Here is an 18,950-nt window from a genome sequence, read left to right on the forward strand (position 1 = left end):
CATAAACCAAACTGGAAAATAAAATTTTCATAGAACAATCATGAACATTTAAAGGATATATAAAACCTACATTTAGATTGAACTTTTTGAAATGCTGTAAAACTGTTGGGATATGCGAAGGCGAGTAACACGGATTAATTGGAGGACAAAAATGTATACTTACGAAGAAAGAATTGAGTTCTGTAAATTGCTGCATCTAGAAACTGGGCTCCTGTGTTGCGACGATTGAAAGTCGGTTGGTTGTGGCAGGGTTTTGTGCATTAGAAATTTAGGCCATATTGCACCACATACACTGAAAGAACAGAATTCAGGAGACCTAATTCCTGGGCAAGGCGACGCTATAATCCCTCTCGCTAGTGGTAAGAACCCATCGCTTGACAGGTATATAGGTATACACTGCATTCACGTTGACGGTAATTCGATGTCAGTATGGATAAACGTCGTGAGTTAACCGACTTTGAAAGAGGGATGACAGTGGGTTTCCAATGCATGGGTAACTCTATCCCGGAAGTGCTACAGAAATTGCACTGTCCCTGTTCGACAGTATCAAGAGTATATCGGGAATATGCCATTTCAAGAATAAAATCTCATCGTGGACAGAGCTGTTTGCGGCGAGAGGTGGTGGAAGAACGTGGCCGTCGACGACTGTCTCGCATTGTTTCAGACAACCGGAGGGCGACAGTGGCACACATCACTGCCAAATTAAATGAGGCTAGAAACTTCTCCACCAAGACCATCAGGCGACCATTAACCGCAATAAGTTATGGGGACCGACCATCCACCATTGCTAACACCACGACACAGAAATCTATGCCTCAATTGGGCAAAACAACATCGGCACTGGACCTTGGATGATTGGAGACGGATATCTAGGTCCGATGAGTGCCGTTTCCAGTTATTTTTCAAGCGGACAGGAGGGTGCGTATCTGCCGGGAACAGCACGAAGCTATGCACCCGTCGTGTCAACAAGGAACTATTCAGACAGGTGGACGGTCGGTAATTAGCATCAGCATTAGTAGAGACATATGATGCAAGAAATCAAGCTTATGCAGCACCAGCCAAAAAAAAAAACAAAAAAACTTCCACTTCACCCCTCCGTTCGTTCGAAATACCTGTCCAGCTGAGCCTTAAATTTATTTAGGCTATCAACTTCCACAACAATGGATGAAAATCTGTTCCACCAACCAACTACCCGGTGGCTAAAGGCAAATTTCCGCACATCTATCCTATATCTGTCTTTTCTCAATCTGAATTTATGCCCTCTCAGGTGATTATTTTGAGCAATAGGATGACTCCCATCGGCATTGAGCATGCTCAAACCATTGAAGGCTTTATACACCTCTATCAGATCATCTCGCCGGTGCCTAGTCTCCAGACACTGTAATTTGCAAAACTTAAGCCTTTATTCGTAAGAGCATCCCTTTGTTCCATTCACTAATCATGTTGCCCTTCTCTGTACTCGTTCCAGCATCTCTATATCCTTCTTGAAATGAGGCCTCCAGAACTGTATACAGTACTCAAGGTGTGGCCTGACCATTGCCTTATACAGGGGAATAATCACCTCCTTATCCCTGTTAGAAAAATTCCTGTATATCATTGATAAGACACCATGAGCTATTCTTTCAGCCCGTCTGCACTGCTCAGAGAACTTCATATCTGCCTGCACAATTACCCCAGGTCCTTTTCATTCTCTACAACTGTCAGTGTATTACCACACAGTTGATACATTGCTCTGGGGTTGCTGTTTCCCATATGTCGTACTTTATATTTTTCAATGTTAAACTTTATTTGCCACCTCTCAGCCCATCTGCAAAACCCTTCCAGATACTGTTGCAGCAGCATTGCATTAGTAGTGTCCTTAACAACCCTGCCAACCTTTGTATTGCCTGCAAACTTGGTCATTAAGTTTGATATACCATCATCAATATTATTTATAAATACAGAAAACAATAATAGACCCAACACTGAACCCTAAGGGACTCCACTAATAACATTAGTCCGCGATGAGCAGTGTCAATTGATTACCACTCTTTGTCTTCTCCCCCTCAACCACCCCTTTATCCATAGCAGCAATTTGACTCCAATGCCACACTGCTCCAATTTGTGCAGCAGTCGTCCATGTGCAACAGTATCAAAAGCCTTTCTAAGATCCAAGTATATAATATCAAAGTTATTCCCTGCATCCAGTAGTTCTTTTGTGACTGCATCATAGTATCCAATCAAATTGGTCAGGCAAGACTTTCCCTTAACAAAACCATGCTCTGTCCGAGCTATAACTGAAGTCTTGTCTACATGATCCTGCAGTGCTTCTTTAACCAGTGCCTCCATTAATTTTCCTGGAACAGAAGTTAAACTAACAGGTCTATAATTACTTGTGTCAGCCTTTGATCGTCCTTTGTGAATTGGGGTCACATTTGCACATCTCTAGTCTATGGGTACCTCCCCTGAGTCCAAGGCAGCTCTCATAATTATGGCTAAGTGTTTGCTTACTCCCTTTGCTGCCTCCTTTAATATAACTTGATAGATCCCATCCACCCCAGGTGCCTTTCTTGTATTTATCTTCAACAATTTCTCCTCCACTTTACTCTCAGTTATTACACGATTCTCAAGCTTACTGCCAGAGTTGAATACACCTCTGGCATTGCCCTCGCTGAATAACTCCTCATGTGTGAAAGTCGATGCAAAATATTGAATGCCTCCCATTTTGAATTTGTTGTTGGTAACATTATCAGTTAGTCCCACTGTATAGAATTTAAATACTGTCCGAAAGCAAAAACCTTTCCCTTTACCCCTGATGGTAGTTACCTCTTTGAGTAAATCCCACTTCAGCACACTGTGATCACTGCCATCTAGAGGTTCCTTTATCTGCAGATTCTTAATGCATGAAGAATCACTACTGATAATCAAATCAAGAATATTACTCCTTCTACTTGCCTCCCGAACATGCTGATGTAGAAAACAATCATCCAATAAATCCACAAAAGCCTTACTAGTGTGTGAGTGACCATCCCATAAGTTCCAGTCAATATCTGGGAAATTAAAATCTCCCATTATAAGACTCTCTGATTTACTGGCCCACTCTATTTTCCTGTACAGTGTCTTATTATACTCATTAGGGTCATTAGGCCTACAGCACGCAACTACTCTCAATTTTGATCTCCCAATGCTTATGTCACACCAAACTGACTGGACACTGCACTGTCCAGCGATGTCGACTGGCTTCACTTCCTTGGATTTTATGTGTTTCTTAACTAATAGCATAACCCCTCCTCCCTTCCTATCCTGTCTATCCTTTCTGTACACATTGAGCTCCCCAAATTCCAGTTCTGCATTCCTTATATCTGTGTGACACCACGTCTCTGATATCCCAACAATATCTGCCTTTGATGTTTTGAGCAATACCTCTAATTCATGAAATTTATTTACCAGAATAAATGTATTTACCGGAATATAATGGAAACATAATGGTCTGAGTCGTGTTCAACTGGCACACGTTGGGACCTCTGGTACGTCTGGAAACATCTCTGAATAGTCCAGGTTACTTGTCCATTCTTGCAGATCATCTGCATCTCTTCATTGTCATTGTACATCCACAATGCAATGGATTCTTCCAGCAAAACAATTCGCCTCCTCACAGAGCCGTGGTGACTAGAATATAGTTCGAAGAGCGTTACGCAGATTTTACCACAATGGAATGGCCTCCCCGTTCACTGGACATGAACTTTGTGGAGCATCTTTGGGATGCTGTGGAAAGGTCCGTTCAAGCTTTGGATCCTCCACCCAAGAATGCGATGGAATTATGGACAGCGGTGCAGCAAGCTTGGATGGAAATACCTATGGAATGCTTTTTTGTACTAGTAGACTCAGTGCCTCGCCGTGTGACTAGCCTTATCCAGGCGAAAGGTGGGCCTACCCGTTACTAGGTAGGTATCCCATGATTTGTGTCCACCCAGCGTATAATGTCTGTAAATTTGGTTGATTTATTGCTTTCGAATAGATTGAGTAAACTAAAGTCTGATGGCGTCCTTTCTCCTTCTTGGACGACACGCAAGATAGGATATAAAGTTAAATTTGAAAAGGATTAGGTTTACCATATTTTTCCCTTCAAAACAGGGGACAAAATGATTTCAACGTAAAGAATATGGAAAAGAAACATAATATTCTGTGTTTCTGGAACAGAAGGAAATAATAGTAATAATAATTATTACTAAATAAATGAAATTATGAATTTATTCTTTTATTAATTGGATTATCAAATTAAAAAATAAGTAAATAAGTGAATATTATAAAAATAAAATCAAATAATTATTAAATTATATGGAGTTAGGAGGACTATCCTTAAGTTCTCCCCCCGACCAGCGAGTAACTTAAACTGCTAAGTTAATGCAGTGTTTTTCTCAATGCCAACAGTAGAAGAAATTTTGCCTTTATAACATTGTGCACCTCAGTTTTGTCATATAAATTTGCCCCAGGCAGTTTTCAAATGGCAGTAACCTGCGTCAGCCGATTGACAAAAATTGCTGCGAAAATTCAATACCAAATGATTCTCGTCCCCCACCATTGTACCACTCCGTACCAAGCATGAGCGACGCGGGGCCGTACGTAGCAGAGATGCATGACGCAATCAGGACCCCATACAGAGCGGCCATGGTATAACTCGCACGCGTGTCGCGTTTATATTTTAAATCACTATTTGTAAAAGAATAAGAGAAGTTTATCTCAATTTGATACGTTTAACACTTCTGTATGATACTCTCCAGAAATTAAAACGAAAACAATTAAAAAATCGAAAACTTACATAACAGTCAAAAATAATTAAAAATCAATTTAAACGCAATTAAAAATCAAGTGAATAATTAATTTAACGAAAAAAATTGCTAAACGATTTTCCTTTCTGAAGCTGGCAACGCTTTTCGACCGTATGTTGTGATCACAGGAATGAAAATTACCGAATAGGGGTGAGCATGAAACTTAAATAGGGATTATTTCTCTTCGCGCATGCGCGAAAAAGACCACGAATCGGAGCTTAGATATGGCCAGCGAACGTTAACAGAATTCTCATCTAATTTAAATTCGGCGGTTTCTGCAATTAATAGTCTCGCATAATTACGTTGGACACTAAGTATTTTGGCTTTGTTAAATAAAAAAGTATGTAACTTTATGAAAGGCTAAATCTGACGCTGCTGAACGAGAAGCGCAAACTGAGGCCGCATGTTGATTATCACGAAAATTGAAAAGAAACCGGATAGAACCTTGATAAGACGAGTTGCAATCGCCGCAAGGAATGTTGTACAGAAATAAATTACCTGGTATACAACAATTTCTTGCGGCGATTGCGACTCGTCTTATTGAGCATTAGAGCTCTGGTTCATACAATCTAATTTTAAATCACTATATATCTCAACTTCCAGCAGTCCAAGTTTAAAAATTTAAAAGCCAAAATATTTCTTTCATCGTTCTCTATCGTACAGTATTTCATAAAAAAATTTAAACGAAAAAAAAAAATATATATTATTCGACATGCCGAAGACTAACAGTGAACGACGTGCAATGCGACTACCAAAACCACCTCCGTTGAATACAAAGGAGAGTTCCAAGTTTATTACAAAAAACTTTGTAATAAACTTGTAAAATATTAAACCCATGTAAAATTGAAATAACGTTTCAAAAGATTCTAAAAAAGAGTCACTTAACTTCTTTTTCTTTTGGTGATATAATATCGTCTCGAAGAGGTTAATCTGCCAATTTCACCACACACACTTGTTTCTTACAAATGTGTCTGAAAGTAATGTAACACCAAAGTTTTTTCTTCGTTTCGGTGCCATATTTCTCATGTCCTACTAAGCTACTGACGCTCATATTAATGCATGTAATGGTAGGGAAATATTAACCATTTCGAAAGAGCTCGTTGAGTAAAGTGAAGAAATTAACCTGGAAAGAGTGAGCAGGCGATGATCTGCAGGCCTCTTGAGTTGCTTTTCCTGCTCATAATGGAAAATTTCAGAAAGAAAGGCCTGTCAAGGTAATAAAACACGTATCCACGACATTACGGGTACGCAGTGACATATAACTAAAGGGAAGGGGGTTCAATTTCCCCACATTGTTTTGTCGCTTAGAACCTGACTCCCGTATTTGTTTAAAAAATAATTTAGAAAATCTGAAAGATAAATTATATGACGAACAAAATCCATTTTTTTTAAAAATCTATTTCGATATTTAATATTCATTGTAAAAGGTGCCGAAATTTGAGAGGAAAAAAATTTGACCTTCCTATATTGAAATTCATGTTACGCCTAAGATGATGTGTATGACGAACCGAAACAGCATTGTGACGTCCATTCCAAGCCTCACTTTGCATAACATTTTATTACACAATCAATACGTTTCTACTGACATTTCACTGGTTTCATCTTTCAAAACAGGAATGAATGTGGTTTCTGGTAACTTGCTGATATGGAATACTTCCGTCATAGATTCGATCGTAGATTACTCTGAAAATAACAGTTTACTGCTTTCTGCGAGAGTGTTATATTAATTCTGTCAGTTAATTCTGCAATCAGTAGCTTGACATTACAAGCTATCCTGATGCAAAATTTCTTCTTTGACACTCAGTCATTTTTCTCCTTTTCTTTTGGTCCCCCCGAGCTTTGGTGCAGCTGCTCCAAAGGACGATATACTACTGACTGCATTTCATTCGAAGAGCAGTTTTTTTTAAAAAATTTGTTTGTTTTAAGGATTTAGGCGCATTAGTGACTTAGGCCATATTGCGCCGTATATGTTATATCTGTATAAATTGCGTGGGTTCTATGGTCGATCTACCTGTTTTGATGGACGAAAAACTCAAGTTTCCGAGAGAAAACCATAATATGCCCCCCTCCGAGACCAACTAACTCAGTTATCGTGAAAAAGGCCCATAAAAGTTCCTCACGTCATCCACGGGATTCGAACTGAAGTGTTTTTGACCCGGTTTAGGGAGGCCAGCGATTCCATCACCTGTGCTTAATGGGTCTAAGTCATGGCTCCTAATTGACTCTGAAGCCCCGTTTTGATTCGTCAGAGGCTACGTAATGTTACGTATGCGCATTAGTTGCCTGCTAGTTGGAATCGCACATAATTTATTTATTTATTTTTTGAATTATGGATCAATTCTGCCCCTTCTGCTCAATTGGTTCAAATAAGGACTGTTACGCCAACTTCAGGTTTATGATCTCGCCGTTTAGCTTTTTTACCAGCAATGCTGTTCAGATATGAACAAACAGCTAAATACAATTAGGCAAAAGCAACTGTTGCCCTCTTCTTGATGCAACCCTGAATTACAAATTGGAATCTCACACAATTTTTTTGAACTATTTATCAGCACCCCCTGCAGTTTAGGACAGCATAAAAATTAAAATTCGAAGATTTGAAATGTTTCATCTGTTTAGAACTGTTAGCTGAGATTTTAAAAACACTATTTTAAAGATCCAAATTTAAAAATATTTGTAGTAGGGATTTTATTATGTTAGTTTCGGTTCTCGGAATTCCAAACAAGATTGTCGCTTTTGTCAATTGGCCTTTCGCCAGCTCATGGAAAAGCTATGGTATGGTATGGTATTTGTTGTCTGAATGTTTGTGGTGTACCTTTGGTCTGAGTGATTTTGCTGTTTTTATTAAAAAATAAATAATTTGCTGTAAGCTTATTTTTATGTAAATGATTATTAAAAGCAATATTTTTTTGGGAAAAGTGTTCGTTCTGGGTATTTTGCTGATTATAGAAACATTGTATGTTCATAAAAGTTTTGGAATGCACAGTGAATTGTCAGCTGACGTGGGTTCTGTCAGTGAATAATAAAACAGGTTTGTTTTGTGCTTACAGTTTTCGCTTTCTTTTGAAATCAAGATGTAATAATTTTCAACATAGTGTGTAGTAGCTTTCTTTAGATTGCATAAAATTGGATAACAGCAGTGTTATTATTTTAGGAATAAATAATAAAAAAAAAAATCTTGTTTATACTTTGACACTAGACAGTTACAGAACCGATCTATATAGAGCCAGCATAAGAACTATATTTTATCTTTTTTTTTTTTTTTTTCAAGGGGTTTTAAGGGTAGCACTATCAGCGTTTGCCCACAGAGTAAAATATATTTGAACTTTGTACGTGGTTCTAAGCACCTTTTACTTAGATATATGTTGTGCTATGTTTTTGATAATGAAGCCCATACTACATCATTGGAAGTTCCTTTATTAAAAAGTAATAATAAATAAATAAAAATTCATGATGGCAATTTATATTGCAAATTATTTAATTTTGTGTTGAATATGTAATATTTTCACTTTTTGTTTTTTAAGTGAAGGTAAACATTTTAATATTTGAAAATGTATTGGAGAAAATAATAATAATAATTTATCAGATATTGAATTACTTGTTTTTATTAAGTATATTATGTGATGCAAACGTTTACAGTCTGTCCGTATTCTTTTGTAATATAGTACTTTTATGGAGTTATTATGGGTTATTGACATAGAAATCTCTGCCCATGTTTAACTGCATTAATATCATTTATGCTATATCATCATATAGCATAAATATATCATTTATACTTAGCCTTAATATCATACCCCAGTAAATAAAATGATAAATAAATTTCAAGTATTGTCATCAGATGCAAATATAAGTGGAATAACAGAAATATTTTGTTATTCTGATATATGCCATATTCTTCTGTACAATATTTACAGAAGAGATAGACATGATGGTGAGGGGGGGGGGGGTTATGCTTTTGATCAGTAAACACATATTTTCAAAAATTGTACATCAGTCTAGTGTGATGTAAACATTGGATAAAAAATAAGAGGGTGTCAGGGATCAAAATAGAAAATTTTATGAAACAGAACATTCATTAATAAAAAGATAATAGCAATAAATAATAATAACATAAAAATAGTAATCAATTACGTACATGACATATACACGTGACAAACTGGGATGGCATTCCAGTATGCTCTGTATTTAGAACCCTGGAAGTAGGGGTATTCTATTTTATAGACCATGTTACCCTGCCACTTAGGTGTGTTGTAGAGTATGTCATGGACTGCAAGTTTAATGAATGTTTATCTAGACAAACACAGTAGGCTAGCATATCAAAGCATCTTATTATGGTGAACTTATTTTTCCCAAATATTAACTGGAACTTGAGAGTTAGTGATGCACTTTTTAGGACATCTCTGTAGGTAAATCCAGGACATTTCTGGATTTGCTAGATTAATACTTTCTGTATCAACTTGTTAGAAATGTTACACGAGGAAACAACATTCATGAACTGGTAATCGGAAAGGATTTATCAGATTTTTACAATCCTTAATTAAAGGAACTACTGTCAGCCACTGACCACGATTTCTAAATTGCAGTGACATTGACACTTTTATTGATTTTCTACTTTTAACAGGACAATATAGCCACTGATGTAATAATTGTCCTTGTGATACTCCAGTTTCTGCTGACTGGGCTAGCCAGGTGGGTAAAGTGCCTGCCTGGCAATCCAAAGGTTGCGGGTTCGAATCCCGCCTCGGCTTTGGATCAGAGTAAAATGCAAAAACTTTGGGAGGTGCATTATGGCCACAGAAGCCGATATGCCAACAACTAACAAAAAAACTCCAGTTTCTGTCTGTTCTTTGCATTACTTTAGATTTCCTCCCACATTTTTGATCTTGATTGGCTGAGTCCTTTGAAGAGTAATTGCATTTACATCTTATTTGAGCTCATTATTGCTTTACTAATCAAATCATCATCAGGGCCATGCAAATGGGGTGGGGGGTGCACTGGATGCGCCACATCAGGATCCCTGATCTAGAGGGCCCCAATTGAGGAGCCATCAAAGTCTCAACATAAATAAATGAGGCCCCTTAATCCCTTTTGCCTCCGGGTCCCCAAGTACCTTTGCACGGCCCTGATTATCACACTTCTGCACTTTTGCAAAATATGTGCATTTTTGGTTGTAGATACTGTATTGTCATTTTTCATACAGAAGTTTTTGTTTTGCTAATGCATGGAGTAGCAGGACTCAAACAGGATTCATGTGTTCTATAGCAGTGCCAAACCAACTTTCTGATCTGCCAACAGTTCAGGCTTCACCTGGTGGTTGACCTAGTGGTATGGTAGTTTTATCACTTCATGTATTTTAAAGGATTTGATCTGTAATATATGTATTTCAATAATAATAATAAAAAAAAAAAAAACTACAGACAATGCAATTTTGCTTTCTAATGGTAATTATGACGGACTTAGACATCGTTTGAATTCTTTCAGCTCATCCACCTGGTAATTTTAATTAATAAATACAAATGCTAACTGGAAAAAAATGATGCAAGGAAGCAAAGCTTATATAGCATTAGGCAAGGAAAAAAAATTACCCACTTCATTTGTCCATTCCTTCTAATGATTTTTCTAAACCTGTAATTTTATTCAGACTGCCCACTTCCAAAATACTAGGCTGAAGTTTATTCCAGCAATCAATTATTATTATCTGGCTGAATGAAAATTTCCAGATATCTATTCTGTATCCTATTTAAATGGGATTAAACAAACAAAAAACCCATTATATTCCATCTTAACTATGGTTAGGATGGAATATAATGTTTATTCTGCATCCCTTTTCAACTTAAATTTCTGCTTCCCTTGAATGTCACTGAGAAAGAGTAAAGATGCCTTTCAGCATTTGATTTACTTTACCATTTTAATGCCGTACATACTTCAGCTGGGTTGTTATGTTAGATGCCTAATTTCAGGACCATTTTTATCCTATTAGAGGCTCTCCCCAGCACTTGAGGCCTTTGAGGTAGGAGTTCTTTTTTGTAATTAATATTTGAACTTGATTTGTAAAAGAGCTCTGTGTTAATATAATCATTTTTATAAAAAAAATTCATTAAAGTATTATATATAATTATTAAAATATAATTATTACTACAAATAATAATAATGGACATTAAAACATAAGTATACATAGGATATCCTTAGAAGATCTGAATAATTTCCTTCAGGGGTGCACCAAGAAGGAAGGGGGGGACCAAGGGGCCCAATCAGTATAAATATAATTTCTTATGATCTTTGAAAACATTAAAATGAAATGTATAATTTTTGGTTAAGTGACCCTTCAAAACACAAACCCCTTGGATAATTGCTAGCTAGCCTGCTTATCTGTCAACTGAAATATTTATTTTTGGACTCCCTCTAATAATTGGAGGACCTGGGCATGCACTAGGTAGGGCCATGTGGAAAGAGGCTCTGCCTAGTTTCCATAGACAGTAATTTACAGAACCCAGCCTTCCTTCATAAGAACAACCTTTTGTGCCCCAAACTAATTTTGCTTCCTTTCTTTTCTCTGCACCCTTTCCAATAGATCTATATTCTTCCTAAAATGAGGTTTCCAAACCTCTTTACAGTGTTCCAGATGAGGCCTATTGATTGATTTATAGAATGGGATAATTAGCATTAGTAGAGGCATATGATGCAAGAAAGCAAGCTTATGCGCATCAGCCAAAAAAAAAAAAACACTTCCACTTCACCCCTCCGTTCGTTCGAAATACCTGTCCAGCTGAGCCTTAAATTTATTTAGGCTATCAACTTCCACAACAAGGGATGGAAGTCTGTTCCACCAACCAACTACCCGCTGGCTAAAGGCAAATTTCCACACATCTATCCTACATCTGTCTTTCCTCAATCTGAATTTGTGCCCTCTCAGGTGATTATTCTGAGCAAGAGGAAGAATCCCATCGGCATTGAGCATGCTGAAACCATTCAAGGCTTTATACACCTCTATCAGATCACCTCACCAGTGCCTAGTCTCCAGACACTGTAATTTGCAAAACTTAAGCCTTTCTTTGTAAGAGCAACCCTTTGTTCTATTCATTAATCTTGTTGCCCTTCTCTGTACTCGTCCCAGCAGCTCTACATCCTTCTTGAAATGAGGCCTCCAGACCTGTATACAGTACTCAAGGTGTGGCCTGTCCAATGTCCAAGGTGTGGCCTGTCAAATACAAGGGAATAATCACTTCCTTATTCCTGCTCAAAAAATTCCTGTATATCATTGACAAGACACCATGAGCTACTCTTGCAGCCCGTCTGCACTGCTCAGAGAACTTCATATCTGCCTGCACAACTACACCCAGGTCTTTTTCATTCTCTACCACTGTCAGTGTAGTACCACATAGTCGATACGTTGCTCTGGGGTTGCTGTTTCCCATATGTAGTACTTTACATTTGTCAATGTTAAACTTCATTTGCCACCTCTCAGCCCATCTGCTCAACTCGTACTCGTTCTCTGTACTCGTCCCAGCAGCTCTACATCCTTCTTGAAATGAGGCCTCCAGACCTGTATACAGTACTCAAGGTGTGGCCTGTCCAATGTCCAAGGTGTGGCCTGTCAAATACAAGGGAATAATCACTTCCTTATTCCTGCTCAAAAAATTCCTGTATATCATTGACAAGACACCATGAGCTACTCTTGCAGCCCGTCTGCACTGCTCAGAGAACTTCATATCTGCCTGCACAACTACACCCAGGTCTTTTTCATTCTCTACCACTGTCAGTGTAGTACCACAGAGTCGATACGTTGCTCTGGGGTTGCTGTTTCCCATATGTAGTACTTTACATTTGTCAATGTTAAACTTCATTTGCCACCTCTCAGCCCATCTGCTCAACCTTTCCAGATCCTGTTGCTGCAGCAGCAGCAGCATAGCGTCAGTAGTGTCCTTAACAACCCTGCCAACTTTTGTATCATCTGCAAACTTGGACATTAAGCTTGATATACCATCAATATCATTTATAAATACAGAAAACAATAATGGACCCAACACTGAACCCTGAGGGACTCCACTAATAACATTAGTCCACGATGAGCAGTGTCCATTGATTACCCAAAGAGATCATTGATAATGATCTCTTTGGGTAGCTAGCAAAGTTCCTGTTTAATATTGACCGAACCACACAAGCTGTTTTAGCAGAAGTGTGCACTGTTTCTTAATGTCAGACTGCACAGGTATCTCAAGGTCTTGTTCTTTATCAGTTGCCTTGGGTTTAATGCCACCAAATGATACATTATTTCAGAATTACTCTTACCCAGATGTAGCACCTTTAATTTATCAGCATTTAACTTGTTGCATTTTTCAACCTATTTGCCTAGTTTGTCTAGATTATCTTGAAGCAGCATGTGCTGATTGCTGTCATTAATCACCATGTCCACCTTTGTGCTATCAGCAAAGTTCCTACATCAATATCATTAGTAAATATTTTATACCAACAAAGAAGTATTAGTAATAGTAGTGGCAAATAAAGAAAGTAAGCAAGCTTTTACAGCTTCAGACAAAAAATAAAAAAAATTACTAATCCCATCAGTGTTCTCCCCAGAAAATTTTGCTAGCCGGGAGGCGTTATGAAGTAGCCGGGTGGGGAAGTGTAATACTTTGCAATATAAATTTCTGTTATTTATAAACAGGGGTGGCTTGTTGGTAGGTACTGCAGCATTCCCAGCTTTAAATCTAAATATACAGTCAACAGAGTTATTGAGGTTTTGTAAAGAACAATGCAATGCAATGAATATTTTTATTAACAGGTCCTACATTTAGTGTACTCATCCTCTATTTCCAATAATAATAATAATAAAAAAAGCTTTATTTAATACAGTGGTTCCCAAACTACTGAGATCTATGGACTCTTTCAAAAAAGCAAAAACGTTTGTAGACCTCTTTAAATTCAAAAAAAGTTTGCTGAGCCCTATATATATATATATGTGTGTGTGTGTGTGTGTGTGTGTGCGTGTCTGTGTGAACACGGTTTTCTGAAAAGAAAATTCAAAGTTTAAAACAACTCAACTTTATTCTTATTTTTACATCAATATATGTTTATTTTTGCCACCTCACCTTTTTAATCTTTATGCTGAAGATATCATGTGTGAAGCTTTGGAAGATTTAGAGACTGGCATCAAAATTGGAGGACTGAAGATAAACAACCTTCGTTATGCAGACTAAATTGGCACACCTGTGCTAATTTTTAATTCTGAGGAGCACCTTAAAGAAACTCTGAGGAGAGTATGTGAAGCAAGTAAGAAAAAAGGATTGTTTCTGAATGTGTGTAAAACTAAAATTATGGGCATTGGTGATAATCGTGATTCCAGTAAAGTGAAGGTTAATGGGCAAGATATTGAAGAAGTTGATGAATTTGATTACTTAGGATTAAGAATAAATAAAAATAATGACTGCTCAAACGATGTAAAGAGATGACAGGCAATTGCTAAAACATTGGTTGCTGACTGAACAAATTATGGAGATCATGATCTGTCCCTAAAGACGAAACTGAGAATCATTGATTCGTTAATTTTTTCAGTTGCCACTTATGGATGTGAAGGATGGAATCTGAAAAGAGTTGACAGGAAGAAAATTGAGGCATTTGAAATGTGGTGTTACAGGAGAATACTGCATATTCTTACTTGGATCGAAGAGCAAATGAGTGGGTATTGAATAAAATTGGCAGGCCTAAAATTCTTCTTCATAGCATCAACAAAAGAAAAATGAAGTGTTTTGGTCATATAGTAAGAGGGGAACACTTTATGTTGAAATATATAATGGAAGGAAAAACTGAGGGGAAGAGGTGCAGAGGAAGACCTGCAACTAGGTGGAAGGATGGGATTAGTGAACTTCTGGGCATGGCACTTTGCGATGCCGCTCTTATAGCACACGATCGATGCAGTTGGAGAAATTTGTTGGTGGCTACAACAGCTCCTCAGGGAATTATGTGACTGGAAGAAGAAGAAGATATATTTATTTATCATCAATTTGCTATACATAGAACGAATAATTTGAACAGTTCAGTAGAGTCTGTTTCGCAGACCCCAGTTTGGGAAACGCTGATTTATTATTATTAATATCATTTTATTTCCACATCAATTTAATACAAGTATTAAACAGAGCCCAGTCTATCCAGGCCTAACCATAGCCTAAGGCCTTTGGTTCATGGGAAAACAACTATTTCCAATAATCATTTCAATCATAAATGAATAAAAACATAAAATTGTTTTCAACTTTGAAGTTTAACTGTAGACAGAACTGTGTGCTAAACAGTTTCACATTTTACTCTCACTGGTTGAGTCAGTGCCTGGTCAGTGGGTTGCCAATACACATTTTTGATCTACACAATTATTGCAAATTAATTGACTTTTATTATTATTATTATTATTATTATTATTATTAGCCATATGGAGCAAGAAAGCCTGAGGCTTATGCTGCACCAGCCAAAAAAAAATCTGAGTACCCTGAGAGAGAGAGAAGTAGGAGGGGATCACCAAAAAAGAGAAGAATGATGATATCCAGCTCAGGATCCTGGGTGTGCCAAACCCATACTCATCACATGTGAGCCCCTGGGTTGTTTTTACTAAATCGATGGGATGGCCAGGACACAGCAAAAAAACAGCACTGTCCCTTTGAAAACGGGACATATGGTCAGCCTAATTATGGCTGTATAAGCATGTGTTCATGGTACAACTGTACGTTGTGCAGGCTGAAAAATCCAGAACAGCTCATTTGGAAACCCTACTCCCTCTATTGATATTAACTTATAAGAGCCATAATTGAAGCCTTTAAAAATTCCTCCAGTCACAAACAGCGTGTGAACCCAGATTACTCCAAATGATTGCAAAAACTAAGAGTATGAAGGAATTTATTTATGCATGGGAAATGCAGACACATCATTTCTACTACCAAGGTAGTTTATTTATGCATTACCCATGCATAAATAAATTCTGTCAGAGTTTAACAGTTCACAGATTTTAAAAATTAAAATAAAAAAAAAGGGCAATTATACTTTGGTTCTGTTTCCTTTACTAAAAAGTTAGAAAACCCTATATTATCATTGAAAATTTGATTTCAGATGTAAATTAGAAGGAACAGAATGATAAACATTCTAATAAAAGACATTTTTTTTTTTTTTTTGTGAAGTGTTAGAACACAATTCTATTTTTTTACTCAAATGCAGAATTGCATTCCTGCATTTCAGTAAATGTAGATAATTCTTTGTGGTTCTGGCACCAAAGCTGCTTGCTCTCTCTCTTTCATGTCATTGTGTTCACATGGGGGAAATGTGGGCCTGTTCTTAAATTTTAGATAGATTACCAAGCCAGTTTATGTGTAATGAACATAAAGGGACAAGGAGATGATTATCCTCCCAATGTACAAGGCAATGGCCAAGCCACACCCCGAGTAGTGCATACAGGTCCAGAGGCCTCACTCTAGGAAGGATATAGATCTGCTGAAACGAGCACAGAGAGAGGGGCAACCAGACTGGTGAAGGGTACAAAAGGGTGGTCCCACCAAGAAAGCCATCAGTTCCGCAAATTACAGCATCCGGAGACCAGGCACCTGTTAGGCGATCCGAATGAGATGCCCAAGGCCCCGAATCGATTGGTCAAGATCAATACCGATACCATTCCTCCCCTCGCTCAGATTACACATGAGGGCACACAAATTCAAACTGAGGAAGGACGGCTGCAGGATAGATGTGCATAGGTTTGCCCTCAGCCAGTGGGTGGTTGATTAGCATTAGCATAGGCATATGATGCAAGAAAGCAAGCTTATGCAGCATCAGCCAGAAAAAAAAAAAAAAAAACCCCACTCCCATTTCACCCCTCTGTTCGTTCGAAATACCTGTCCAGCTGAGCCTTAAATTTATTTAAGCTATCAACTTCCACAACAAGGGATGGAAGTCTGTTCCACCAACCAATGACCCGCTGGCTAAAGGCAAATTTCCGCACATCCATCCTACATCCGTCCCTCCTCAATTTGAATCCATGCCCTCTCAGGTGATTATTCTGAGCAAGTGGAAGAATCCCATCGGCACCGAGCATACTCAAACCATTCAAGGCCTTACACACCTCTATCAGATCACCTTGCCAGTGCCCAGTCTCCAGACACTGCAATTTGCAAAACTTAAGCCTTTCTTCGCAAGAGCAACCCTATGCTCTTGCAAAAATTATGACTTGCTGAAATTTATCTCAGAAAATAATCTAGCCAAAGTTCTTGGTAAACTTACAAAACTCAAAAATTCTTTTGACCATTCTGATGACTACTTCAGAGCCCGAACGCTGCCATTCGACATTAAAAAGAATAAAAACATTTTTAAGGAGCATTATGAATCAGTAAAGGCTAAATACTCAAGCAATGCTTTCAATAGAGAAAAGCTTGGTCAACAGTGCACCAAACTTGAATGAAAAAGTTATTAATCTATTTTCAACAAATAAAAACCGAAGAATGGATTTTATTTTTAAATAAAATTTCAAGATTACCCAAGTCTGTTAATGGTAAGTGCCCAGTTAATGTTTTGTAGTATTTTTAACTTGCTTATTATTATTACTATCTATGGCTACATGTCTTATAACCAAGGCAATGTAATGTAACTTTAAGAAGTAGCACCCCCATACATCAGAATCACAAGCCGCCACTGTTTATAAATGTGACTTAAGCGATCCAGAGTAAAAATTAATTGCATAATTTAACATTATATGCTCCTGTTGCATTGACCTTGATCACATAGTATGTTCAAGTTAATATTGATTGAGATCTGTGAGCAGTACCATATGTTACTGCTAGAATCTCTTAAATTTTAGCTGGGCTATCAGTTAAATTCACTGGGCGGTGCACTCATTTCGATAGGTCCTGGGAAGAACACTGCTGATCTGTACATCCCTTCTAACAATTTTTCCAATCCTTCCTTAAATTTATTCAAAATACTTTTACAACACCAAATGAAAGTTCGAACAAAATATGTGAGTTGAATGGGAATATTTTCACATGCAGGTAACATGCTATACTAAGAATGAAAGAACACTGTTCTGCATGAATTATAAATAATTTATTGAATGGCATTTGCTGCTTTTTGTGAAATAATAATAAATGAAATCCTAATAATAAATTACAGTATACATCAGAAAAATATTAAAAATAGAAAATGTAAAGGGAGGGGAGAATATCATACATTTCGGCTGAAGTAATGTAGCCTTCGGTGGCAGACTTTGGTATCTTTTTTAGACCAGAAAAGAAGTGTACAGGATGTATTCATCTCCAGTGAGGGACTTGATGGTCACTGCAAAGGTAGAGGAAGATTGCTATTGGTCCAAGTTGAAAGTCTTTAGGAGCCGTGTACTCTCGACAGTAACAATTTCTTGCGGTTGGACAGACTGGAGTTCTATCATGGCCTCAAGAAAAAGCTACCTTTTGCAGATTAGCACTGACTTGTCTGTTTTGAAAATGCAGTGATTTATATACGAAGACTGGGGATTGAATGGATGGTGCTTGGTTCAGTTGATTGGCTGTTAGCTGTTGGGAAAGTCCATTTTGAATTCTCCGGAACTTGGTGCTGACAGAAGTAATCCTGTATGTGGTAAGAGGTGAGGAAGGGTAATGAGGTGAGGGACCCAAGGAGATGTGATTGGATGTATTTCTTGGAGTGGCATCTGTGGTTGGGGAAGAGGGCAATCCAGGATGGAGGGAGGAAGGGAGGAATATTGAACCTGCCACTGTTGATGTTGGCACCTGAGCTGTGTTGAGTGGACCACACTTCTATGAACTCGCTCTCTGGCAATGATTGTTTGAGAACTGGAGGATCTTAGGACTCTTAAAGTTAAAGGTATGGTTCTTGCAGATGATGTGAAATGCAACATTATTCCCCCTTCCTCCCACGAAGTTGTTCCTGTGGGTTGCTCCAATGTGTTCATCTGTGTGAGTGCTCATCCTATGGTATGATTGCCCATGTAGCATTTACTGCACTGGCAGTCCACTTGGTAGACAGAGTTGTGCACATCTAAGGAGGAGGGGGGCAGGTTCTTAATGTTTGGCAAAGCTTGTGGTTGTCTGGTAAAGAATACTTTTTATGTTGTTTTATTTTGTAGATAGATTACATATGATAGATTACCCCACTACTACATGATGG

The 18,950-nt window shown here is 37.8% G+C and overlaps 1 protein-coding gene across 6 annotated transcripts in view; it reads left to right on the top strand.

Annotated features, from left to right (window-relative positions):
* The first annotated feature begins 7,521 nt into the window (after window positions 1-7,521).
* The window catches only part of LOC150084307 (RCC1 and BTB domain-containing protein 1-like), a 133,692-nt gene continuing 122,263 nt past the window's right edge, over window positions 7,522-18,950 (top strand). For 5 of the 6 annotated variants that reach the window (XM_090375154.1, XM_090375159.1, XM_090375155.1 and 2 more), the window contains exon 1: window positions 7,522-7,580. In XM_090375154.1, the coding sequence (XP_090231280.1) occupies window positions 7,578-7,580 (3 nt within the window). In that variant the 5' untranslated portion in view covers window positions 7,522-7,577. Of the gene's footprint in view, window positions 7,581-7,669; window positions 7,837-18,950 lie in introns of those variants that run through there. The other variant, XM_090375157.1, reaches the window with a different exon arrangement.

This window comes from Mastigoproctus giganteus, chromosome 6 (genome assembly GCF_048544385.1).
Source record: "Mastigoproctus giganteus isolate SK-2022 chromosome 6, ASM4854438v1, whole genome shotgun sequence".
Lineage (NCBI taxonomy): Eukaryota > Metazoa > Arthropoda > Arachnida > Uropygi > Thelyphonidae > Mastigoproctus > Mastigoproctus giganteus.